At 39.6% G+C, this 27000-nt stretch overlaps 1 protein-coding gene across 2 annotated transcripts in view; it reads left to right on the top strand.

Moving 5' to 3' along the window:
• COL1A2 (collagen type I alpha 2 chain) overlaps window positions 1-27000 on the top strand; it is a 40665-nt gene that overhangs the window by 9410 nt on the left and 4255 nt on the right. For both annotated transcript variants that reach the window (XM_032991406.2, XM_032991405.2), the window contains exons 8-46: window positions 18-71; window positions 359-412; window positions 783-836; window positions 1345-1398; window positions 1678-1731; window positions 3435-3479; window positions 3727-3780; window positions 3892-3936; window positions 6455-6508; window positions 8024-8122; window positions 8204-8248; window positions 8358-8456; window positions 8978-9031; window positions 9132-9239; window positions 10105-10158; window positions 10269-10367; window positions 11242-11295; window positions 11679-11777; window positions 12548-12601; window positions 13240-13293; window positions 13420-13473; window positions 13573-13626; window positions 14469-14513; window positions 16449-16547; window positions 17258-17365; window positions 18708-18761; window positions 19336-19389; window positions 19949-20002; window positions 20100-20153; window positions 20256-20363; window positions 21348-21401; window positions 21492-21545; window positions 22455-22616; window positions 23453-23560; window positions 23987-24094; window positions 25749-25802; window positions 25903-26010; window positions 26197-26250; window positions 26582-26689. In XM_032991406.2, coding sequence (XP_032847297.1) covers window positions 18-71; window positions 359-412; window positions 783-836; window positions 1345-1398; window positions 1678-1731; window positions 3435-3479; window positions 3727-3780; window positions 3892-3936; window positions 6455-6508; window positions 8024-8122; window positions 8204-8248; window positions 8358-8456; window positions 8978-9031; window positions 9132-9239; window positions 10105-10158; window positions 10269-10367; window positions 11242-11295; window positions 11679-11777; window positions 12548-12601; window positions 13240-13293; window positions 13420-13473; window positions 13573-13626; window positions 14469-14513; window positions 16449-16547; window positions 17258-17365; window positions 18708-18761; window positions 19336-19389; window positions 19949-20002; window positions 20100-20153; window positions 20256-20363; window positions 21348-21401; window positions 21492-21545; window positions 22455-22616; window positions 23453-23560; window positions 23987-24094; window positions 25749-25802; window positions 25903-26010; window positions 26197-26250; window positions 26582-26689 — 2781 coding nt within the window. The remainder of the gene's footprint in view (window positions 1-17; window positions 72-358; window positions 413-782; window positions 837-1344; window positions 1399-1677; window positions 1732-3434; window positions 3480-3726; window positions 3781-3891; window positions 3937-6454; window positions 6509-8023; window positions 8123-8203; window positions 8249-8357; window positions 8457-8977; window positions 9032-9131; window positions 9240-10104; window positions 10159-10268; window positions 10368-11241; window positions 11296-11678; window positions 11778-12547; window positions 12602-13239; window positions 13294-13419; window positions 13474-13572; window positions 13627-14468; window positions 14514-16448; window positions 16548-17257; window positions 17366-18707; window positions 18762-19335; window positions 19390-19948; window positions 20003-20099; window positions 20154-20255; window positions 20364-21347; window positions 21402-21491; window positions 21546-22454; window positions 22617-23452; window positions 23561-23986; window positions 24095-25748; window positions 25803-25902; window positions 26011-26196; window positions 26251-26581; window positions 26690-27000) is intronic.

Here is a 27000-nt window from a genome sequence, read left to right as displayed (position 1 = left end):
TCTGTCTCCTTTTCTAGGGTCCTCCTGGTTTCCAAGGTGTTCCTGGTGAGCCTGGTGAACCTGGTCAAACAGTAAGTACAGGTTTCACCTACAGACACTGTTAGCTTTAGAAATAGGACACCAAAGTAGGCTTGTAATGCTTAGGCCCATTTCTTCTATCCATATGCACATACTTGAATGTTAGAATTGGATATTCCTGCTTGATCCTGTTACAGAAACAGTGCTGAACTCAGATTCAGATTTGCAATCAAGTGCAAAGTCAGTTAGGCTCCAGCTATACACCAACTCAAGTCAGAAACCAGGGAAGAGACTTATCTGAAGAAGGATGCTTTAAGTAATCTTCAAATCTTTTTAACAGGGTCCCCAGGGTCCTCGTGGTCCCCCTGGTCCTCCAGGAAAGTCTGGTGAAGACGTAAGTGGTTATTAAATGTTTCTCATCTCTTCTGGGGCTGTGATTCAACTCTAACATAAGGTTATTGTTAAGATAAGCATTCTATTTGCCGTAATTTGTACATTGTTCTGTATTACTGGGTAGAATAAATAAACCCCTGTAACAATTATTTTACAGTACAAGAAATGCTGTATGTTGGAAATGTACAGAAAAATGGATAACTTCAAAGCCTCTCTAAATACATTATTTAGCTTCCTGAATACAGAGAGAAGGAAAGCTAACAAGCTTTCTGTATTTATTGAAAAAAAGAAACTTTGTTTTTGGATGGTTTATGTTGTTATTTTATAAAATGAGCTTTTCTTCTTAGTGCATTTTTCCTGCATTTTTTTAGGGTCACCCTGGCAAACCTGGAAGACCTGGTGAGAGAGGTGTTGCTGGCCCTCAGGTATGTAGCAATCTACTGTATGCAATACAAAACAGTTCTCTTATCAGTGAAGCATAACACTTCTGAATTGCACCACATTAACAGTCTAGTAATATTCCCCATATGGACTCATCCAATTTCAGTTCTTACCTTCAGGGATACATAGTTATTTTCTTGGTTTGAATTCCTCCCCCCCCAAGTAAAGCTAGTGTAATTAGTAACAGAAGTGACATAGTGAGGAGTTACACAGGAGCAGGTGAGCAGGCACCTTGACATAGAAAGCTAAACCATCTGTGATATCACATGTTAATGCATTAAATTTCTGAGATTCAGAACTGGAAAATCAGGTTGATTACTATTAGTCTTGGAACAAGTCTGGTCCTGGGAGGTTAGGGAATGGACTGTGTTCCTCCCTTCAATGATCATGGCCCAAATCTACTCATTAATTCTACTGAAAGACTTACTCTTTTTCTTTGTTTTTAACTGCAGTATATAATATAAGATACATTAGTGTACTGTGTGTTTTTAGGGTGCTCGTGGTTTCCCTGGAACTCCTGGTCTGCCTGGCTTTAAGGGAATTAGGGTGAGTACCTACATACTCTTTCCCTAAATAGTTCAGACTGACAACACTTCAGCATACTGAAAACCCCTTGAAATCCTCTCAAAGTTAAGAATGCATGAACCTCTTTTAAATTTTTAATATCTCCTGATATGGAAGACTGATTTTTGGCTTTTTTAAAATCAGATTATATTAGAAAATTATTTTGTATGGAAAGAAGGATTTACCTTACGATACTAAGAGTTTGTGTATAGCCATTTGTGGGAAAATATATATTAATACTTATTTTTCTACTCAATATAGGGACACAATGGACTGGATGGTCAAAAGGGACAACCTGGTACTCCTGGTAGCAAGGTAAAGATGAAATCTGATAATGTAGGATGCATTTGTAGCTCTTTCTAGCAAAAGACATGAAGTCCCCTCCAATCAGTCTTCTGTGTTGGCATTAAACATTGCCCAGCAGCAATAATCTAGCAGTCAGTGGATCTGTGTAGGAAAAATATGTGTACCTTAACATGAAAAATCATTCCTGAGGCCTTGTTCTTGACCCCTCAGTCAAGTTAGTACTTTCAACGAGTAACAGGTACAGAATTGGGTTTCCTGATGATTGACTATCCAGCAGTATTTAAGACAGATTTTGCTATCTCTGTTTTTCTGTGGATTGTATTTTGCATTTTGGTGGGCTTTTTTAAAGCACACTGAAATGAAAACATATATTTTTTTCTACAAAATTCTGCTGTGTGAGACACATGGTCTAGTGTAAGGTTTTCTGCTGAAAATTTGGATAGATAGAGTACTCTTCTAAGGTTATTTGATCTTCACAGTCTTTTTCCTTTTCACTTTCTTCAGATTAGTGCACATTTGAACACTATCCTTAAGAAAATATTTTTCAGTGTGGTCTAGAAACATCTCTAGCAAACTCTTCCTCTCTTAGTTTCTTCGTCCATTCCACCTCAGTGCTTAATCACAGTGTTCTTAAAAAAAAAACGAAACAAAACAAAACAAAAACACTCCTGCAGTATTGGGTTGTAGGAAATTTTAATGCTGGTGACGTACTCGCAGGAGATTTGTATTCAAGGACTTTTAACATAATGAAAAGCTCAAATACTAGTTCTCCCTCTTGCTTGTTTCTAAGAGCTTTGACTACTTGCTTATGAGGTTATTAATTGTAACATAGCATTCTCCATTATCACTGTAAGTTGTTAACCTTCAGAAAAAGTTTGGTAAAGAGATAGCAAACAGTCTGTGCAGTCATTAAAAATTAAAAGCAGCTAAAGCAATTAAGTAAGGGAAGGAACAGTTATTAGTAAGAGTGCTAGTCTGACTGGAAAACACAAGTGTAATAAATCAAGGTCAGTCATGATATAACTGTGCTGAAAGCAGTGAAGAAGGCAAAAGCTTGTGCTGTTGGCAGGATTTAAGACTAGGTGCATTCAGATATTTTCAGGGTACAAGTGCTCTAGGACAAATCTTGTCACTATAGACTGGCCTAGACCAACTGCAGACTTTTTGAGAATGATTAATACTAAAGGGAGAGTGGAGCCATGTGTTAATGGCTGTCACTCATCTCAGCATTATTGCATTTGTGTTAAAAATACCTATGGCAGATCCTTATTTCCAACCATTTGACAGGAACTTTGTCACCTTAAACTGAGGCAAAAGAAAGCATCATTTCTGCTTCTGCCCTAGCTAAAAACAGCTGCTGATTGATCTGAGTTGGTAGTTGACTCTCCAGGCCCTATCTCTTTGTTGTGTGCTACACAGTAAATAACAGAATAAAGAAAAGGGGTAAAGAAAGCTGAGATGGGTGGGTGAAGCAACTTGGTCTGGCCCTCATCTAAGAGGATTCCAACTGGCCATGTTTCAGTATATGCAGGGACAGTCACAGTTTCTGTACCCTTAGGACTTGATGTGCTGCTATTGTATACTGTGGTACAAGTGCTACAGAAGGCAAAGGCAGTAGGATCCAGAAGTTGAGTATCTCTATAGATGGTGGTGTGCTGTCTGTCCAAAGCATCCCTTAAATAATTCAAGCCTGTAAACTTTCTTTTTCATAGGGAGAACCTGGTGCCCCTGGTGAAAATGGTACCCCAGGACAACCTGTAAGTATTTCCTGTTGCTGTGGAAAATGATAATCTGATCAATATGGTTCAGCTGGCATGTTGGTCAATTTTTGTGATCAGTGACACTCCAACTAGCTAGATACTCTAATGTTACAGTCTATGAATATTTAGAACAGAATTGCCTGGCTGCAACACACTTCATATAGAGACTTAGCAGAAGAAAAAAAAGCTATATGTCTTTGCTCAGTGAATAGGTACAAATGAGTTACCTTATTTTTTCTTTCAGGGTGCTCGTGGTCTCCCTGGTGAGAGAGGAAGAGTAGGTGCCCCTGGACCAGCTGTAAGTGGCTCCCCATCTGTCTGTCTGTCATCATGACCAGCCACTTACTGTGGCTTTCTCTGATCTCTGAATTTCTTTTGAAACTTTATTTACCATGTTCTCTCCTCACAGGGTGCTCGTGGAAGTGATGGCAGTGCTGGACCCACTGGACCTGCTGTAAGTTTCAGTGTTGATCTTTGAGAATCTGGTTCCATTAGGCCTTGTGTCCTTCTTCCTATTTACAGAGGATTTATTGGGATTTATTGGGCTTCCAAGAAGTTTGTGTGGACATTTTTAACACAGTTCTTTGTTGCTTGTCAGACCATCACAAAAAGAATTAATAAAACATAAACCCTTTGCACACAACATCCTAAAAGCCTCAGGATTTATATTAAACACATCTGTGTTAAAGGAACCAAATATTCTCTCATTTGCACTGCTGAGTTCATAGGGAAACACCCGATGAACAGAATTCTCATTTCCAACAATCTGCAGAACAGTTCTCATCCCAAAACTGAAGAGACTTTATAGTCTCTTTTAACAGATATATACCATGCACGTGTTGCAGATGACTAATTATATACATCCTGAGACTGTTGTGTGCACTCTAGGACACAGCTTTGCACCTGCAACATTGTCCTGTCTGACTAACAGGAGCTAACCTTTTTCATTCACCACTGATACCTGAGTTATGTGAGCTAGTGTGGAAGGCCAGTAAGATCCAACTGTCCTGATCTGACTGGTAATAACTATTCTAATAAGTGCTAACCCAATGCAGATTTGTCTGTTTAAAAGGACTTAGTGTTGTCATCGCATACCACTGACTTTAGTAAATCTCATTTATTTCAGTGAAATAAATGTGTGTACAGGGGTACAGTTTCAGAGCTATAAAAAAATCTGGAATAGCCCAGAATAGTTTTTCTTTCCTCCCTTCAAAATTTGAGTTAATGAGGGATCTGTACCTGGTTCTGTTAACTTTGCTAAAGTTGATTTTAATACTCCTTGTCACTCAAAACATCTGTTGTGCTTTAGCAGAGTAGCATGTTAGCATAGGTGTGAATTTCACTTCAGTTTTCTCATGGGGTATTTAAAAAATATTTGTGACTGGGCATTTAAATTTTAGGCAAACAGAGGCCTTGTAGATAAGATCTGGTGTTATACTTTATAGTAGAACCAAAACATTTTAGCTATCTTGAAGGCAATTGAGTTACTATGGGAAAAATATTCTGGAGCTGCTGATTGCAGAGGTGTTTGAATGGGCAGCAGCAGAGAGTTGCATTGGGCCCCAGTGCCTATGTCAGGCTAAAGTTATTTTACACATACTTTGGTTATGATGCTGTAAACATTCTGCATAGCACTTATTAATACTCTTTTTTCTTAAAGCTAAAGCATAAATAATTTTTTATTCTCCTTGCCACTGGGAATTTAAAACATAGGAAGAGTCACTGCAATGGAAATTCTGGAAGTTTATATTTTTATACATATCTTAAAGGGCATTTGGTTTTGTTTTTTCTTTGCTTATGCAAGACCAGTGAGAATTGCAAGTATGCATTTTGTAACAAACACTGTAGGTTATAGAATGTTGGAAGCCAATTTCTCTTTGCTATACCAGCTGACCCATTTTATTCCATTGGATTTGTGAGGCAGTTTATAATTGAAAGATGTTAGCTCATAAAAAAGCAGATAGCAGAAAGCCCAGTAGCTATGAATGAGTAGGATATTTCATTAATAATTGAAGAAAAACTATCCCTTTGTATCTATATGCACTAAAGAATAACAAAGGCTATTAATCCATCAGTGTATCTTCTCTTGTGGTGGCTGGGTACTGTACAGTCGGAAGCTTGTCCCATCATGACTACAAATCCCACAGCAATTGCTGGACATAGTAGAATCAGTAGAAGGTCCTCTTCAATCTGACTTGCCATTGCCTTTGACATAAAAAACCCCAAACAAAACAGTTTAATGAAAGGGCACTGGGGCTGCACATATTCACTGCCTCAAAATGTATACTCTGGTTATGAATCAAGATTTCTAATCCACTCATACATTAGAAGGAACTCCTGCCCGCAGCTGCTGTTAAGCCTAATCCAATTTCTAGTACATTCTTACTGACGTCAATATAAGTTGTGCCAGGCATTGGCTTGTAAAGTGCTGCAGAGATCTTACCAACACTCTTCCCATGTGTGAAGGACAAATGCTGTCACCAACACAGGGCTCTTGTGTGTGACCAGTAGTGCAGAAGGACTGCTCCTGTGAATGCGTGCTCAGTTACCCCTGCACAGTAAATGTGTTGGAAACAGCTACCTAAGATGCATTTGCAGGATGCATTGCTCCCCTTCATTCATTGCAGGACTGTACAGCAAGACATCTTGCCTTGCAGATGCCTGCCTCTGCCCATCCTCTGTTTATTCTTTCTCAGGTGTTTGGCCTCAAGGCAAGGTTTTACCAAATGTTGCTTAATTCACACTTCTTTAGCTGCACTACAAATGTTTTTCAGCATTGACCTCACTCTTAACTGTCTATAGTGAGCCAAATCTGTCAGCTCGGAGTTGCAAAAGACAGCTGATACTCTGAGATGGTAATGTGCGGAAGTGTCTCAGTGAATGTGCGTTTTTTTCATCTGTTTACTTAGCAAGTAAGATGTTTCTGTCATCTCTGAATACCTTTACACAACTGCTTCCCTTTCATTTCCTAGGGCCCTATTGGTGCTGCTGGTCCTCCAGGCTTCCCAGGTGCTCCTGGTGCTAAGGTATGAACATCTGCTTCTGCTGGTACCTTTGACAGTGAAGATGAAATACAGTAACTAGTATTGCTAGGCAGCAAAAAAACACCCTCTCTGAAATGGGAGTGCTTTCTTATCAGTTACAGATCAGGATGAGAATGAATCCCTACAATATTTGAAGAACATCATATATGAATGCTAATTTAAAATACAGCTGTTATTACATGGCTGAAGATTGATGCTAGGCAGGTTCAGGAAGACATAACCTCTTTTTTTTTTTTTTTTTTTTACGGCTTCCTGTATGGTGTAGTTGTATACACCTTCAAAGGGTAACACAGAACATGATAAATAAGCAAAAAGTAGCAGTTTGCATCACTTTACAGAAGTAGTCAAGGAGCAAGAAGCTGCAGTTGAGTATCTGGCTCCTTCCAACCTAAGTTCTTGAAATTACAGTGGAGAAATTGCATCTAAACTTTTCAGGTTTAGAACAGTGGCATTTTCCTCTTGCAGACTATAACTTAGATGATTCAGTTTACTGCTTAGATCGTAGTGTTTTTTTCCTGGGTAGTAGTCTCACTATTTTGAATTTTACTTTGTCCAAGGAAAGACACAGGTTTTTGGGCAACAGTATCCCATATCCTGCATTTGCGAATTTCACTGACCATTTGCCAAGAAGCTCAGAGCTGCATACACTTACACGTACTGTACTGCAGTTTTTCACTCTTGATACAAGTACACAAACTCCATGTTACAACAGAAGAAATGCTTATCATGATCCACCTTTAGAAGAAAATAGAGTATTGTTTGCTAGACCTCTTAGTATTGACTGCAGGGGAGATGAGGGAAAACTGAGATTCTGTTCTCAATATTCTTGTCAAAAGGCAAGACTTCTGGAAACCATGAAGTTTTCTCTGATGCAGATGTGAGTGTGGTTACAGCATGTAATTTCAAGAGAAGACTGCCTATGTGTCCTGGGTGAACTCTGACTACTTAAAGAATTGCTAAGAGAAGTTGTCATTACATTCAGGTTTTTTGTAGTAGACCTAGTGAATACAGACTGCTGAGAGCAAAACCAAGTACCTTTTTTCTCCACTGTGAACACAATCCTACAGCACCGATCAGGCACTGTTTTGCATTTTGCATCGGTGCAAATGGCATCTTAAGGTGCAAGATAATGGTCAGTTGGGTCTCATACACTGTGGGGCATCTCAGGCCAATGCTGGGGTCACATGGATGCAGGTCATAATTCTGATTTTCTAGATTAACCTTCTGTGTAATCCTGGGTGATAGTGTAGCTTCTCAGATATGCTGAGCATCTCTTGTTTCTGTGTCAGCCATCAGCTTCGATGGAGCCTAGCTAGACATTCCATCTTAAGTGCCTTTACAGTCTAATAAAAGCTCTCAACTCCTTGATTTCCTGGCCTCTGAAGTGGCAATATACATAGATGATTGTCTTCTTAATGTCAGGCTAATATGGGATTGTTCCATTATTGCCCTAACACGGTGTACCCTGATAGAGGTCTCTGTCCTTCTCTCAAACAGGGTGAAATTGGACCGGCTGGTAATGTTGGTCCCAGTGGTCCTGCTGGTCCAAGAGGAGAGATTGGACTTCCTGGTTCCAGTGGTCCTGTTGGCCCTCCAGTGAGTAACTTGCCAGACTTTATTGTTAGATGGGTGCACTTGAGACTCTGAATTAACCAGTGTTATTATCTTTCTTAATAGGGCAACCCTGGTGCTAATGGTCTTCCAGGGGCTAAAGGTGCAGCTGTAAGTACAGTCATATTCACACTTGTTTGCTCTAAAAAAACCCCAATTCAGTTAAGGCAACAGAAAAGATAATGGGCCCATAATACCTTTTTTGCTCTCTGTTGGACAGGGTCTTCCTGGTGTTGCTGGTGCTCCTGGTCTGCCCGGTCCCCGTGGTATTCCTGGTCCTCCCGGCCCTTCTGGTCCTAGTGGTGCTAGGGGACTTGTTGTAAGTGACCTTGTATATTCCATGTCTTCATTTGAAAACTGGACACAGTGTCCATAGTTGTAAAAGATTTCCTCTGGATACATTTTTGTATTTAATACAGACATTTTTTCTTGTTCCACTATAATTAAACGTTGGAGTTCATTTCTGTGTCTCACTGAGGAGGTTCACTTTGCACTCCCTTTGAGTGCAAGGACTGTTAAGCTCTCTCCGTGTCGATAGTATCAAGATAGATGTGGCAGCAATCTCACAATCAGGCCCTCAGTGGGTATCCTCAGTAGAGGAACCAGCCCTGAATGTGACACAGTTAAATTACTGTAATTTCTAATCATCTTTAACATGTTTGTTTTGATGCCTGTTAAGCCAAAAATACAGTTATATTCATTGACCATTTATCACAATAGAGGCAGACATGGCATTGGATGATTAAAGAGTGTTTTGACTTGTGAAAAAGCTGTCCAGGTAGAAGAGAGATTTTTGGAATGATGCTTAATTCTGTGATCTCTTTCTGTTTTGGACTGTAGGGTGAACCAGGCCCTGCTGGTGCTAAGGGAGAAAGTGGTAACAAGGGTGAGCCTGTAAGTATAGCAACATGTGAAGGTTTTTTCAATGAAAAACCCTGCTAGTATGTGCAACACAGCATCTGATTTCTTCTTTTTCTCTGTTTGCCTGGAATAGGGTGCTGCTGGACCCGCTGGCCCTCCTGGTCCCAGTGGTGAGGAAGGCAAGAGAGGCAGCAATGGTGAACCTGGCTCTGCTGGTCCCCCGGGCCCTGCTGGTCTAAGAGTAAGTTTTCTTTTCATGTTCTGGTAGTAGAAGCAAAAAGGAAAGAGGAAACAAAGTTAGAGTCACAAAGTCAAATTAAGTAATTCTGAGTAATTAAATTTACATTAATGCTGCTAAGCAAAGATCATTTGCAATTCTGAGCCTTTTGATTAGTTGGGGCCAAAACTATTTTTGCTTTGTATTAATGATGTTTACTATCTTATCCCTCAAATAACTAGAGGTTGCTTTGATTTATCCAATGTGTAATACTTACTGAACTGTCTTTCATTATTCTTGAAGCTCTGTGAGAGGATTTAACTGCTTAAAACAGGTAATGGCTCACACATAATGTGAGGCAAAAAGTTTAAATTCAGTTTCTTCAAGGGTGCCTAGTACCCTTTTCACTGGGTGAGGAACTCTGGGAGGCATGTGGCTTCTTATGCAGGAAAAGAATTCACAGGAAAAATAGCAGGAAAAATGGCAGTGTTACCACTAGATTTTATTGGTAGAGATAAAGATTCGGTATTGTACCTTGGGTAGGGTGTACAGAGTCATAGAGAAGCCAGCAACTCGCTATAGAGAAGTGAAGGTAAAACTGTGTAGACCAGTTCGTGGGATCCTAGATACTGCCTAGAGCCACTGTTAGATTACAATGAACACTGAAAATGCTCTGATACAAGCAGGTTAGAATTTAAAGAAATCTAAAGGAAGTGAGAGAGATTTCTTTTGCCATATACATTTACACTGAGCTGTGTGTGCTTAGAGCTGCACTTACCTCAAATTCATCAGACCTGCTTGGAAGGCTGAAATTTATCAAGCACTATACACTTTACAGGAACAGATTTATTTCTTTCCCTTTCTTGACATTTTTTGTGTTCACTTGCAGGGTGTGCCTGGATCTCGTGGTCTCCCTGGAGCTGATGGCAGAGCTGGTGTCATGGTAAGACTTCTGTCTGAATCACTATTTCTAAACCATCTTATTTTATATACAGATGTGTGATGCTTTTTGCTACTTCTGCCTTATTTTTTTCATTTTATTTATTTTGATAGGGACCTGCTGGTAACCGTGGTGCTAGTGGGCCTGTTGGTGCTAAGGGTCCTAATGGTGATGGTGGCCGTCCTGGTGAGCCTGGTCTAATGGGTCCAAGAGTAAGTTTGAACTCTGTGGTGTAAGTTTGAACTATGCAAAAACAAAATTACTTACAATTTAGAGACAAAATTATTCAGAATCCAACTGCAAATATTCAGCCTGTGCTAACCACAATTAGGGCACTTCCACAGCTCTGTTGAAAAAACATCCATGAGGAAATGATCAAGAAGCATCAAATGTTTACTGAAATTACTTTCTTTTGTATGTGGTAGCATTTGATTGCCTTGTCGTGGAGCAGTGTCCCTTTGTACTGGATACTGCATTGACTTCTGACAGGCAGTTCCACTTGTGATTATTTACAGAATGTGATCATTAAGATCACAAATGAAGAGTGTGTGTCCTCTTCAACTAACTAAAAGAAAAGCTAACCCTACTAAAATGATGTGAGATGGCTGATCTCAATTATTTCAATTTTATTTTGCAAGTGATTTCATTGAAGACAGCCATCCACTTTTAGTGGATGCTGCAGCCAGATTATGTCCATGTCATTGTTTTATCATCTTTAATCTACTCTTTCTCTTCCTACCCTACTCCACCCCATGAAGTGAAAGAGTTTTCAATGCACATGTGAACAATTAGGCATCTGCAAACATTTAAGCAGTTTCTCTGCTAAAGTAGAGCCTCTGTGAGTTTATCTGAGTGAAACATGTACTTGCCTATACAGATTTTCAACTGGCATGGGAGCACACACCACCAAATTAAACTTCAGTGTTTTAGATGTAAACTTGATAGGACATACAGTCCTGTCTCCACAGTGTATGTTGATAACTTGGTGTCTGTGTGTCTGCATGCACACAGATAGAAAAAAATTCTGGTTAATTGTTTGGTGAGTTGGTTTCCTTTTCCTTTCTCATGAAACATTTCCTTTTTCAGGGTCTCCCAGGTCAGCCTGGAAGCCCAGGCCCCGCTGGCAAGGAAGGTCCTGTTGTAAGTACCTTCCTTTTTGTTCCATTTCCCCATTGCATGTGCAACATAGACATAAACTGAGATTTTAAAAAGCAGACATCTCAGCACTGAGCTCTAACACAACACTGTGTAAAACCAGCAAGACTTTACCACCATATTACTGCGAAGATCAGTAGGAAACTTTCCATTCATTTCTGTGGGTCTCAGATCAGGCCTGTGTCCTGTAAGGGGAAGAAGAAATACACAGTTCTAGAAAAAGGAGAAAAATGGAGGAAAGCATGAGCACGCAATGTATAGACAGTATTTAAAAGTTAAATGGCATTTGCTTCCTGTCGGTACACATTTCTCCTAAAACTGATAATTAAATTATCCCAGCCATTTAATAGTATGATTTCTTTTTCTAGGGTTTCCCTGGAGCAGACGGTAGGGTTGGGCCAATCGGTCCAGCTGGTAACAGAGGTGAGCCTGGCAACATTGGATTCCCTGGACCAAAAGGTCCCACTGTAAGTACAGTATAGAAACTTTCTATTACTATGAAGGTATTTCCAGACTAATCTATAGGTTCCCAACTCTAACAATCAAGCACATCAACATGTGTTGTCCTGTACTGCTTACTGGATGGCATCCACTTACATGCAAGAGTTCCATTTTAAATTATTTTCTGGTTACCTAAAATACTATTAAACAAATGAAAAACAATTTTATTAGTTTAGGAATATTTGGACATTGAAGTGATTAGAATAATATATATCTATATTATAATTTCTGCATATCCATTTCATCATTTCTGTATGTGCACTTAAAGTTCCGTAAAATTTAGCCACTGAGCCTTAGTTTCAGATCCAGAGTATTGTTATTTATGGAGAACAATCCAAAGCTCACTCATTTAGAAGAAGAGCTACCAGTGATTTCAGTGGGGCTCCTGACATGTCACACAGAGGCCACAGATAATCATTTCCTGGATTTGTGGTGTTACTATACATACACACACATGCAGACATATATATAGTGTATTGCATAGGATGCTATGCAGAGTGTCATGAATTATAATCTCAAAAACTAAAGGAATGGAGCTTTGAAAAGACATTTATTTTTGAGCTATTCTTTCTAAGTGGTTCAACAAGGCAGATAGAGCTTGTGGGTGATTTAATTACAGTTAAAGTAATGCTACAATATGTCTTCCAGCAAGGAGAGTATCGGTCTGTTTAGTAGTTTAAACTGAGTCTAACATGAAGTCCTGGTTAACTTCTGTATCTGTTTGTTTCAACTTCAGGGTGAACCTGGCAAACCTGGTGAAAAAGGCAATGTTGGTCTTGCTGGTCCACGGGTACGTGCATATGTTTTCTTTATTAACCTTCATAGAGAAAAAAAGTAGTTTTTCAAAATCTCTGTAATAAGATAGCATTGTTTTGTGCAAGCATGAATAGATGATGAAATTGGAAAGCACTTGGGAATGCATTCATCTAGCCTCATGGCAGTGGGGACTGTTACTTAAGGGATACATGAAAACTACCCTTCTTGAGTATTGGGTAATTAATTATTAGGGTATTAGCTTCCTGTGAAGAGTTAAAAATAGCACTCCTCGTACAAATATCTGAGGATAATATCTGGTTTCTAATTTATCCTGTAAATTTCCAGCTTCTTACTGATAGTTGACACTTAGCAAGTCTTCCATTTAGGAGACCAAATAATTGGTCTGTTGTGGGAAAAATGCTGTCAGCAAGGTTCCTATAATCCGTAATTAAAAAAAAAGTTTCCTTAAGGATGAATGTGCAGTGATAAGTAAAACAATCACCAAAATTTAAAATTATAAGCATGTTTAGTACCCTTTGACAGTGAAGCTCTTACAAGTGAATGGTTAAGTTCAGCCAGAGACCTTTGGTTTTGGTACAGAATCACTTTAGAGAGATATTATTCATAACAAATCAAAACTTTGATAACAGCTTTCTGCTTGAACACATTTAGGGTGCTCCTGGTCCAGAGGGAAACAACGGTGCTCAAGGTCCTCCTGGAGTCACTGTAAGTAGCAGCCTCCACACAGACCCAATTGGTGATTTACTTTTCATTAATGGGACTTCCCATTTTAAAATCCATTTTCCTGTATTTCTCCTTCCAAGTTAATCACTTGTTTTTCATTCCATTCAGGGCAACCAAGGTGGAAAGGGTGAACAAGGTCCCGCTGGTCCTCCTGGCTTCCAGGTAAGCAACTATGTGCTCTGCTCAATCTTACCTATGGTTTACAAAGCAGGAAGTACTTCTGCCTTAATTCTATTTGTATTCTTGTTTCTTTACACCTAGGGTCTGCCAGGTCCCTCGGGTCCAGCTGGTGAAGCTGGTAAACCAGGCGAAAGGGTGAGTGACGGATACAGTACTCCACAAGTAGGGGCAGGCATTGCATAAGCATTGTGTTTACAATTGCACATGTGGTGAAGCAAGAGCCCGTTGGATCCATCTGCCACAGCAAAGCAATCCATGTTATATGCAAAGTTTAATAGTCCCTTTTGTTAAAGCTAGCCACAAATGAAGAAGGTCCATTGGAATTTGCAGCATACTACTTTTGTCAAAGGTTTGTTATGAAACTGAGCAAAGCAAATCCTTTGCTTTTTGGGCCTTAAGCGGCAATATAATATGCCACTTCCCCTAAAAGACAAGAAAGTACATGAAAAATATTTTCCTTCAGATTTCTTTTGAAATCTTCAAGGTTCAATCTAACCTGCATTACTCCAATTGTATGCTCTTGCACTTCAATTGATTTCAGTGAATTTGGAATGACATACAACTGAGGTAGCTCAGAGGTAATTCAGGCTCTAGGTTCTGCTCAGGTAAAGTGTGTGATATAATTTGCAAACTGTGCATTCTATGTGTCATAACCACCTTTAACATTTATAGTTACATCTCTCTGTGTCCCTGTAAAAGAGTTTACATTGCAGGTACCTGAAAAATGAGCTTGGAACTTAATAGCCAACTCTTTCTTCAGATGAGAAATTACTCTCTTGTGTGCTTTGAGATACTGCACAGCTATATGAAAAAGGATTTCTTATGTGTATCTAAAAGACTGGGTTTAGTCTGAAGATTTTCAATATGCTGCTGCAATTTGAGAAGCATTCCTATTTTCTGCTAAGAAACAAAACACAATTTAAGCTAATAAATTTGCTTTAGAAATAAGCTTTACCAATGCATCTACTCTCTTCTAGGGTCTTCATGGTGAATTTGGTGTCCCTGGTCCTGCTGGCCCAAGAGTGAGTAACGCATTTGAAATCTAGTACACACTGTCTTAATACTGTGTTCAATAATAATAGTAGCTATGTACATTTCGATGTCAAAAGACTGATCCTACAGTATTACATTGAGGCCTGGTGCATATGAGAGTTTTCAACTGCAATAGATGTGCACAGACCTTCGTAGCCTGACCATTCCAGTCACATTATCCCTTGCTAGCCAGCTCCTACCTCCCATAAAATGTCTTCGTGAACAAACTGTGGGCTGAGTCCAGAACCTGGAACAGTCAAAAGATACTTTTTTTCCATTTCCCTTTATTCCTGCACTGTGAATAAACATCTGTAAAGAGCTTTGTGTGGAGACCTTCCTGCATGGCAAGAAGGTCTCATTTATGCAGAGCAACGAATTGTTTATAAAATGCTCAGTAAATTGCTTTCCAAATCCACCTATAAAGAGGTTGATACTTAAACTACTTCTGTTGCTCCCTCTTTCCTTGTGAGTTCCAGACTAAATGTATTCATGACAAATATTCCCATTCACTCTTATCAGTCATGTCAGTCAGTTTAAACAGCACTTTTTCTCCCTATATTGAGTGCCTCGAGGCTGTAGTAGTAACCATGTCCTCTTTAAACTTTCATTTTGCTAATCTATCCAAGCCAAGTTCTTTTTAAATTGTAGTAGCAGTTACCTGTCTCTGCTCTAACTTGCCTTAAGCATCTCTTACCTAACCAGAGACTATTTCATTTGCTATTACAAATTAGGTCTTACTGATGCTTTGTACAATGAAATTAACACTTCCTAAACATACCTCACTGCTTGTGCTAGATTACATTTGCCTTTTTCATGTCTACATCATATTGTTGGCTATTGGCTGTCACTTTTCCCTGTCATTTTCACCAGGTGAAACCCCCATTTACATCACTAATCCTCATTTTTGGTGCCTAAATAAAAGGCCTGGTACTTTGCATTCTTGAATTTTATCCCACTTCTACTGTGACAACCATCCAGCAACACTTCTTCCTGTGTAATATGCCAACCCTTCTTCCTGTTGACAAAAGCTTGCACATTCATGATATCTGTATATTTCATAAACATCTTTCTTAATTTTCTGCCTCTCTGTTATTAACAAAATGTATGTAAAAATAGTGGAAAGATCTGTTCATTGGGCGAACATCAATATAAGTTAGCCTTCTGCATTGTTGGTGCTTTTTAGCAGTGTGCTAACTCTCCTTGAGTCAGTTCTTTGACCACATGATAGTTCTCATACAAGCTCCCAGATTCTCCATCATAACTAAAAGCCTGCATTATGCCTTATCAGATTATTCATTGACGTTCAGCTTGATCATACTGGGATTATTTGAGATGTCTTTAGTAAAAATGATATTTCTATCTTTGACAGAACTGTTATGCATTTAAACCCAGTTTCTGGCTCCTTCCATGTTTCCAGATGACCTCTGTTTCAGAATTTATCCTTACACCTGTTGTAACATGCAGGTCACATTAGTAGGCTTTAGCTGTCTCCTTTATTGTCCAATATTCACCAGGCATTTGCAACTGCAAAAATAATTGTTTGCCAATTACTATGACTTTAATTTCACTAGAATCCATTATCTGCCCTCAAATTGATATCAAAAGCTCCATTTGACAATAGAATGCAAGACACTTACCAGAATGAGCACAGTAGCCAAAATCCATGTTTAAGAAGTACTTGTACTTTAATTGTCAGCTGTTACCATGATGCAAGACTTTAGTACTTCACTTTACTATATTTGTGTCAAAAGCTAGAGGCAGTTCTTGTGACCAGTTTGGTTAATATCAGTAGAATCCTAATACAGTTCTTAATGGTTTGTTCAGCTAAAATTGCAACACATTGTCATTGTTACCTGTCAGTGCTTTTAAACCTCTAAGCTACAGAACAATACAAGGAAAAACTCAAATCAGACTGTTTCCTGCAGGGTGAACGTGGTCCTCCTGGTGAAAGCGGTGCTGTTGGTCCCACTGGTCCCATTGGAAGCCGTGGTCCATCTGGCCCACCAGGCCCTGATGGTAACAAGGTATGCCTTTTCCAGCTGCCATTGCCTTACTGCTGAATTCCCAATGAAGGCAATCCAGAACTTTCTTTCATAAGAGCATAAGTGATTACTAGTAATAGGTAGTTACCTGTACACCATAGCCCCTGGGTCGTTTCTTCAAGTGGTAAAGCTCCATCCCAGCTAGTCCACACTATTAAAGGTTTTTATGTTTAGCACTATAGATGATGGGAGGGGAACTAGTGTTTGAACTCAGTTTGAATACAGCTTGTCAGCTGAGTATATTATTATTCTATTTTGAGGTAGGATCCGAGATTTTGGCCAAAATTCATGCTGAATACTCACCTTTACTTACACGTGGGTAGTTCTTGTGTCCAGTAAGCAATCTTTTTCCCAAAACATTAGCACAATAATCATCTGTCATATACCAAAATAACATTGGCTTGATGCTAACTCAATATGGGTCTTAGTTTTCAACATTTTCATGGGTAGTCTTTCTACAGAAGTTTAGTTTGGAGTATGGGACATCCTAAAACTTCAGAAGACCACAGAATCAGACTGTTTCTGTCTGTCATCTTGACTAGCTGAAAAAGTAAAGTAAATACAATAGCTTAAGACAAAATACTACTACTCACACTGTTTACAAGCAAGCAGAATTATGGGCAAAGTAGTAGTGACAGAATTTTGTTCCAAATTGTGTGAATGATTTGACCCTGTTATACTGCTGCTGCTAGGGTGAGCCTGGCAATGTTGGTGCTGCTGGTGGTCCCGGTCCTGCTGGCCCCGGTGGAATCCCAGGAGAGAGAGGTGCTGCTGGTGTTCCAGGAGGCAAGGGTGAAAAGGTAAGGTGGACAACCTGCTTTGTTACTGCATGCAGAGGTTTGGGAGATGCTTGAATATCATTAACTTAAAACACCTGCAGGTTACCCCAATGCGACTTTTATTTACTGTGAAACTGTATTACTTAGTCATTGAGTAGATGTTTTGCTGGTCTAACGGACTGACAGTCTTTACTAAGGTTGTATTTTGATCTTTGCTCAGCATTTGGAATTGGTTTAAGTGGCAGTTGGTTCTTCATGGGTTTGGTTAACAATGAGTTATCTTCGGTAAAGAAATACTAAAACTGTTTTGAGTACAGGGTTTATAGTAGGGATGGACCTACTGATCACAAAGGACTGAGTCTCCAATGAAATCCTTGACTGCTCTAGGTGCAGTGACTATCATCTAAGTAAATCAGATACAAAAATTCTGTGATTATGTCAGTTTTCCTATAAAATCAGAAAACTTTATAGCCATTTAAGCCTTTATGTAAAGCTGTGAGGTCTGGTTGCAAGTTCTGTTGTTACCTCTGCTTTATCCATATAATTATCTATAAAACTATTTTTTATCTTGTCACGTACATCTCATCCTATATTCTCTTCTGTTCATTATTTAAACTTTAAACTGAGATTTCTAAACTGCTTTTTTTTTTATTATTAAAAATATCCATAGTCATTTAGCATCAATGGAGTTGTAAGGAAATTAAGATAAGAATTGCTTGCAACTTTTTATAAAACACTATGTACTGATATGCAGATGAAAGCAGAAGAGTAGGATGCATTAAAAGAAGTAGAACAGAGCGCTGGTCTGATTTCTTGACACTAGTGATGGCCTGGATATAACTTTTTGTTATATGAAACGTACGGCATTTTACATGACCACTCATGACATCACTGTTTTTAACAGTTGTTTTCCTGCTTCACATAGAAAGTACAACATGAATACCCAAAAGAATTTTTACATATGGTTATTTCTTGACCAAAATAAAAGGGATTTTGAAGGGGGGATTTACATTCACCATTTGGAATATACATCTACTTGGGTTTGAATTTTTAATTCCATTCAAAATTCTTGTCACCTGGGGGAAACTATGTAGGTTTCCTGTGAAAGAGGCAGGGTCATGATTCTGAAAAGTATGCCAGTCCCCTTTGTCTGCAGATTCTCACTTTGCAAGTCAGTACATACTCAGCAATGAGAATTAAATAATAATCAAAGTCCATTCCCCCCAAAAACTAGCAAAAATATCATCTCATATGATATGCAAGTAATACATAGATACTCAGCAAACAGTTCAAGACTTCTTTCATACAAACTATTGTGTTTGTTACCAATATAATGCTTTTTTTCCCCCTCTGTGTATTCTAGGGTGCCCCAGGTCTGAGAGGTGATACTGGTGCAACAGGAAGAGATGGTGCTCGTGTAAGTATCTTTTGGTTTAAGTATCTTTTATACCTGAGTTTAACTTGCTACATCTCAGAACTTCAGTGACTAAAAAGGATGTACGGGACTCATATTTCCCACCGCATTGCATTTCCTCTTACATCTGTTCACTTTTGATACAAATCAATATGATTTTGTTGCCCCTTGTCCAGGGATGTTTGAATTTAGGGGGAGAGAGAAAAGTTCACTTTTCATGCACACAAGCGGAGAAATTAGACCAGCAGAGAACCTCGTATTTCATAGACAGTTGTTCAGTGTGATGTTATCCTCTTTAACTTCATGGGCTCAGCCCAGACAGCTAATCCTTAAGGCAGCCTGCAAAGCCACGCAAAATTATCATTAATTTTAGATTTTGTCCGCATGTCCTAGAATTCATAGTTTGGAAGGAAAATAACAGAATGAATTTTGGTTTATAAAATCATGTGCCCTTTATATTGAAAGCAGCTGGAAGAAAGTCACACACCTGTCTCCAGGAGGAAACAGAAAAAATATTGAAAGTAGTCACTCCTGCTTACATTTTGTTAGAAATTATGTCCTGTCTCTTGCTCTATAGGGTCTCCCTGGTGCTATTGGTGCTCCTGGCCCTGCTGGTGGTGCTGGTGATCGGGTAAGTCTACTCTTTGAATGACAAAGTGTCTTGTTTGTTTATACAGTTTACCCACACACAAATATTTAAGAAGAGAAGTTCCATAAAAGACAATTCCATCTTTCTAGTGTGCATGAGTTCTGCAAGTTTTTCAGATTTGAGAGGCAAGGGTTATTGAGACTACAGAACTATGTAGTGAAGTTTGCCATAGCACACCAAACCTTTTCCTAAAAGGGCAGGGAAGGGATGCACATCTACATGGCAGCGGGATATGCGGGGAGAAGATTCTGATTTAGGCTTTGTCTGAATTCTTCCCAGTTAAGGCTAATCTCCACAGTCCTCACACTGGGAGAAGAGGTTTTGAAATGGTAACGAACAACCACACATTAGCTCAGAATGGTTCTTTATCCTGTCTGAGTATCATTAGAAATTTTTAATACAGAGCAGGTCAAAACAGAAGCATTTTCAGTAACACCCTCTCCATTGGAGACGGAAAGACTCGCTATACAGGTCTGTACCACTGTTCTGACTGCAGTGGGGCCTTCCTCCACAGTGTCATGTTTTCTGCCATCTCTTATAGGGTGAAGGAGGTCCTGCTGGTCCTGCTGGTCCTGCTGGTGCCCGTGGTATCCCTGTAAGTAGCAATTTCTACAACTATTCCTGTGTCAATCAGAGAAATTCCCTTTAAAAGCCCGTTCCAGCCAGTCTTCTCTTCTTTGTCCTCTCTTTAGGGTGAACGCGGTGAGCCTGGTCCCGTAGGTCCTAATGGATTTGCTGGACCTCCTGTGAGTATTGCTTGCACTTCCCTCTTAGTGACGCCATGCCATTCCTCTGTTTCCTTTGCATGCTTTTCCAACTCCTTGTTCTGTGTGTTTTTCCACCCGTAGGGTGCAGCTGGCCAGCCTGGTGCTAAAGGCGAGCGTGGACCTAAAGGACCTAAGGGTGAAAGTGGACCACCAGGTGCTATTGGCCCAGTTGGTGCTTCTGGACCCCCAGTAAGTGAACCGTGTCTTTGTAAAATGCATAGTTCCTAACTGTGCTATGCAAGCAACATCCTAGCCTGAAAGCCTTGGACTTTTAAAAGATAATTAAAAAAAGAAACAAAACTGCAAACTAGCCTGTGAGGAAAGCCACCATACTGATTTTCACATGCTATATAAACTCTGTCAGTCTATTTATGTGGGCTCAGATCGTGAGTCTGGAAATGAAGAGAAAAAAAAAAAATTTTCAACTTGCCCTGAAGATCAGCAAAATCAATCTATCTTGGACCATTCAGGGGGTGGCTCTGGGTAAATTCTAAGCTAAGAGTGTTGGTATCTTCCTCTTAAAAAGAGGGTGTGCTGTCACAGTCTGATTTTCAGACCCAGTCATACAGAAGCATATGTGAAAATGTCTCACTTGCACTTACTTGCACAAGCTTTTCATGTGCTAACACCTCCATAGCCCAAAGCTATATACTGCTTCACATGCATGCAGCCCATTATTGGGAACTGGTTGAAATGATGCAGAAAGTCAGGCTCTGGTATTTCATATACTGCAAAGTGATGGAGGATAACATGGCTTGGGGTTCTTACTGTATGATTCTAATAGAGCAATACCAGGCCCTTGCATTACGTGACGGTATTAGTCATACAGTGCAAACAGAGGACTCACTGTTCTTTGCCTTACTATGTCTGTCACATTTTGACTTCCAGATTTGCTTAGATCCATGTAATATTTGCAAGGTGAATTAATTTGAATCATAAATGCCTTATGCATCTCTTCTCAGTCCTTATGATACTGATTTAAGTGTCTGTGAGAATTTACTACCCTAGTATCGGGACAGGAATTGTGGTTTTGAGCCCAGTCCTCCTTCTGTTAAAGTAAAAAGCAAAATTGCCCGTAACCTTCATGAGAATGAGACCGAACCCTTATTCTAAATAGGAAATATTAACAGTCTCTGTTTGATTAATCTATCTTTTTAAATCCTTCATACCTAGGGTCCCGTTGGTGCTGCTGGTCCCGCAGGCCCTCGTGGTGATGCTGGTCCTCCTGTAAGTCTTCAGGCTTTTGGCACTGATACTGTTGATTTTCATGAAGTCATTGTTTCCTTTAAACCAAATCTTTATCACTTTTATCTTTAGGGCATGACTGGTTTCCCTGGTGCTGCTGGAAGAGTTGGTCCTCCTGGCCCTGCTGTAAGTAGCTAATGAAGAAGTTCTAGTGGGAAATAAGTCAGAATTTGCATTGGTTAGGGATAATCGTCATTTCTGTTACATTGACACAAATTCTAACTGCAGTGGAATCACCTCAGATCCTTATAGAACTGGATGAGATAAGAAGTCTTTTAACTAAACCCCCAGAGTGGGAATTAGGCATTTAATTTGTGGATTTTTTTACAATCCATCAAGCATCCCTCTGCATCGTGAGGTGCCTAACCATTTTTAAAGATCTGTGTTTATTTTGCTTTAGTTCACCATGAGTATAGCCTTTGATTTTGAGTAGAATAAGGTGGTCATGTCCTATTTTAAAACAAAGTTAAGGCTATCTTGCATCCACAATGTCTAAAGTATCTGCAGCTTCAGCCTCTGTCTCAAGCAGGGCAACCCCTCATTGTGTTTAAGAATGTGAATCCCTGGCTCTTATTTTGCAGCCAACAGTTATCATTTCAAATTGACATTTGGAGTTTTTCTCTTCAAATGTGTTTCTAACCTTCACCAAAAGGCATTTCTTTCCTTAGATACCCTACGTTTAAATATACTGTAAATCCCAGTATCCAGAGCAAATAATCCTGTTGAATTGGAAGAGGGTTTTTTTCATAGATTTTGTAGTTGTAATTAATGTCTCCAGAGCCAAATCGATATTTTCCCACCAAATTTTGACTCTTTCACCTCCACTGAGTAAAAAAAAATGAATCTCTCAGTTCAATAATTTGACTGATTCCAGCTATCCACTGCTAACAAAAGCAATAGAAACTGCTGCTTCAGAACAGCTGATAACCTGTTTATTGCAAAGCACAATTTTTGTACATGGACATAAAATTAAATTTATCTCTCTCAGTTAATGAGTCTAAATTGTAATGGTATCCTACTCATACTCAATCCTAGGGCATCAGTGGTCCCCCTGGTCCTCCTGGCCCAGCTGGCAAAGATGGTGCTAGAGGTCTGCGTGGCGATGTTGGTCCAGTTGGCCGTACTGGTGAACAAGGTATTGCTGGCCCACCTGGTTTTGCTGGTGAGAAAGGTCCATCTGGAGAGGCTGGTGCTGCTGTAAGTTACTGAGTAACACATCTCCTAAAAATGTTTCTCTTTATGTAAATGTTATGGCTTCTAAGATACTTCGGTATTTGTGATAGAAGTTGCAGGTAGGCATGAAATCTCCAGTGTCATTGTCAGACATGCATGTTAAAATCTTGTAGGTGACAATTGACAATTTGCCCTTTAATGTCCAGTAAAAAAGAATACGTTTTCTAACTTTTATGTTCTAATTTAATGTCAGTTACGAAAAACAATTGAACTAACAGGCCTGACTGTAAGTTAGGATAATAATTTAGGGTAATCTGTCAGGTTGATTACTTATGCCAAGTTTAGCACCACATATGCTCAAATTTCGAGGAAATGGAAAAGTCACTTTACTAGACAAACTTTACCTTTCAGATTGTCAGTAGGAAGCATTAAGGGTTGTTTGGAGATGTCAGATGCCACCTATCTTCTAAGACTCTCTCATGACCAGTCTCTTTGCTGTGGAATCCTCTCACATAGTCATCTTCTCTTACTGAGTACTCTGATCTTCATGCATCTCCCACTGTTATTGAATGGGAAAGGAAAAAGCATGACTATAATGTTGTTCAGAAACAGCATTTTCACTGGAAAACAGTTGTGTGGGGAGTATAACTGGCATTACATTCTTACAGACCTTTAGCTTTGGAGTTTAAAGTCTTATGGCTTGGTTGCAACTTCTTCCGTGCAGGAACTAGCACTGACACACAGAGATCCTTGGAAAGCAGTTGGTACTATTATAGAACAAAACAAATGAGAAATGTGGAGGGCCATAAAAAATTGTTTTTTTTTCTATTAATATAAATAATATTCTATTCATGTCATAGGGTCCTCCTGGTAGCCCAGGTCCTCAGGGTATTCTTGGTGCTCCTGGTATCCTTGGTCTGCCTGGCTCTCGGGGAGAACGTGGTCTTCCGGGAATCTCTGGAGCATCAGTGAGTATATGAATAGTTAATTGCTTTAAACAGATACATGTAAAAAAAAAAAAAAAAAAGAGGTCTCCTTTTATGGGAAGCCAGGGAAAATGAGATCTAGATTCTGCTTCTGTTGCAAACAGAGGATATGGACCTAACAGACTTAGATCAGTGAAAAAACTTCTGTTTACTGCAGACAAACAAGACTTGTGTCTGCAGGTGAGCGTATTTTTGAATGACATCAGAGGTTTCTGGTAGAAGAGGTAAAAAATTTAGAATTAAAATAATACTTGGTATATTTAGATCTGTTTCTTGTGTCCTGGCTCTTTTTCACTTCCAGGATCAATTGCAGAGAAATGTTTCTATTAGATATAGGCCAAAAGTTCCATAAGACTGGTTTGTGTTGTATTATAATGTCACATTTTGTTACCACTGTTCCTGTATTAGGGTGAACCTGGTCCCCTGGGTGTTTCTGGTCCTCCTGGTGCTCGTGGTCCCTCTGGTCCTGTGGGTTCTCCTGGTCCAAATGGTGCTCCTGGTGAAGCTGGTCGTGACGTAAGCTATGTCCTATTTCCTTTTTGGGATTGCTTTTCTTTTATTCTGAGCCAAAGACAAATACACAGAAAAAAATGGATGCAACTGGGGGCTTTGCTAGCAAACTTGGAGGAAAATTATAGCAGGATTCTAATAAATAAGGATTACCCTCTCCATCCCCAGCTAGGTGACAAATTCTTCAAGGCAAAAGTTGTTTCTGAAATAGATCCTGGAGTCGCTGTTAGAATCTTTTGACTCTTTACTTAATTGCCAAGAAAGATGGAGTGGGGAAAAGACTACTTCATTGTTGGATCTGGGAAGAATAGTACATCCCAGGGGATAAGGTTTTGTCTATAGAGGAGAATATATCAGGAAAACTTGTTATCAGCAAACTTTCTTAAACGTCATGTTAGATGCAACCACATATCTTTCAGGGAAGTATAAACACTGCAGTCACTTTTACTTGAGGGATCCAGTGATCTGTGATATTAAAGACAAAGTGGCTTTTAACTTCAGGCCCACTCAGAAGGCATAAGAAGCACATTACACAAAATGTTGAAATTCAGTTATTGGACTTGTGAGCACTGCTTTGGAGTCCTAACAAAACAGATACACTTCAATGTTGTGGCTGAGCTGCATAATGTTTCCCAGTTCGTAGCATTCCCTTGCCACAAATCCTGAAGTATGTTTGTAGGCTAAAAACATGACAGAATGAACTCTGGGCTGTGTGGCAGAGATCAGTGCAGGTTAAGACACAGCAGAGGACCTGAGTCCTATGCAGAAGGGGGAATGTGGGAACACTGGAGTGGAACACATTGCTCTTTCTAATGCCCTGCCTCATGGGTGGTTACTACAAGGACAGGGCCCTGCTCCCAGCTCTTCATAGAGCAGCAAATAAATTTACCCATCTGATACGACCGTGCAAGTTAGCAGTTTACCTTGAAGAAGGGTATCCATACAGTGACTATACATGACTCACTCATTAAGAACAGTTAAAGTATTAACATGTTATCTTGTCTCCTGTTAGGATAACTTCATAAAGCTTTCTCTGAGCCTTACCAGGGAAGCTTATTTGATAACCCGAAGCATTGTTAATACAGGACACCTGCAAGTCTTGAGAATTCCAGGATTTCAAAGAGATCAGAGAATAGTAATTAAAAGGAAATGAACTTTCTGTTCCATCTAGAGGAAAAGGTTTGCTAGTGTACACAGCAAAACAGTTGAAGTGAAATTAACATTCACAAAGGAAGCCATTTAAGCTTGTGAAGTACCACAACAAAGCAATTTAGCTGTGACTACTGCTTAAGTCCTTTTCTCACCACTGGAATTTTTCATCTAAAAAGTAGGTCTCAGTTTCACAAGAGTGCAAGCTAGATGAAGACCATTATTGTCTTGACCTTTTCATTTAGAGAAATACAGCAAAATCCGGTCATTTTCTTCCATACTGAACTTGTAAAACCTAAAATATTTGAAGACCACCTTATTTTTCTGAGAACATGAATATATTTAAGGGATTTGAGAGTGGCATCTATAAAGAAGAGTTTGCTATCTTCAGGATTTATGCTATCCCATTTCAATGTCCTCTTACTCTCACTGGGAGCAATTAGACTGACACACAGTTCTGTGTGAGAGAAAGGTTGATGGAATTTAATGCTTTTTCATGGTATTTTAACAGGGCAATCCTGGAAACGATGGTCCTCCAGGCCGTGATGGTGCTCCTGGCTTCAAGGTAACTTGTTCTTTTAATTATTAATCATGGAAGAAATACTCCAGTGTGTGTAAATCAGTAGTAACACACTGTCTCTCCTCGTGCATTCCTTTGTTCCCAGGGTGAGCGTGGTGGTCCTGGTAACCCTGGTCCCAGTGGTGCCGTGGGTGCTCCTGGTCCTCATGGCCAAGTTGGTCCTTCTGGAAAGCCTGGAAACCGTGGTGATCCTGTAAGTTGATGAGACCTTAATTTTTTTGACTGACACCGGACTAACGTTTGTCCATCATATATACACATTATACCAAACCTCTACAATATGTGGATAATTACTTTGCTTTCTGCAGAGATGTGTTCAACATGGAACTGTCATTAGGTGTAATATACAGCAGTGACAAGCATTTTGTTTCTGTTTCAGGGTCCTGCTGGTGCTGTTGGTCCTGCTGGTGCTTTTGGTCCAAGAGGTCTTGCTGTAAGTCTGATTTCTCGATACATTACCACGCTGATGCAAGAAGAGAAAGCACGCTTTATTAGTAGGGACTCATGACTGTGCTCAAGATATGGGCCCAAGGACTAGTGCTCAAGGAATGTAAATATTTATAGACCTAAAATCTTGATCAGCATTCTCTGTGAAGCTTTGGGGATTGACGCTTTTCCTGAGTGTGTTAATAGGATGTACATCTATATATATCAGGAGCAACCTATGGCATAATGTAGAATGCTCATGCTTAATTCTTGCTTTGACAGTAGTATATACTTGGAGCCTTCTCGTTTATTCCTCTGACACCTGTATCCTGTCCTAGGGCCCACAAGGTCCACGTGGTGAGAAAGGTGAACCTGGTGATAAGGGACATAGAGGTCTGCCTGGCTTGAAGGGACACAATGGATTGCAGGGTCTTCCTGGTCTTGCTGTAAGTAAATGATTTTCAGGATTTTTAACATAAAGACCCAAAAAAAAGGAAATAATGTCACCCTAGTGTGGAATTACATATGCACAACCCAGCAGGTTGATACCACTTACTCCACTCTGCATTGTCTTTCAAAGGCCATAAGATTCTCTAACACTCAACACTCTTCACATAAAATGGCAAATTTGGATATGTCACTGATAGTTGGCTTTAGAACTCTGAGTACCATTAGTTGCCCTGAAACTTGATTACATTTGGCTAGCACAGAATTCAGAAAGTTCTGCCTTTGTTTTAATATTATTTCTTACTTTGGC

This window comes from Tyto alba, unplaced genomic scaffold (genome assembly GCF_018691265.1).
Source record: "Tyto alba isolate M040663 unplaced genomic scaffold, T.alba_DEE_v4.0 Super-Scaffold_38, whole genome shotgun sequence".
Classification (NCBI taxonomy): Eukaryota; Metazoa; Chordata; class Aves; order Strigiformes; family Tytonidae; genus Tyto; species Tyto alba.
Note: the sequence above shows the minus strand (reverse complement) of the source record. Positions and strands in the feature narration are given on the sequence as shown.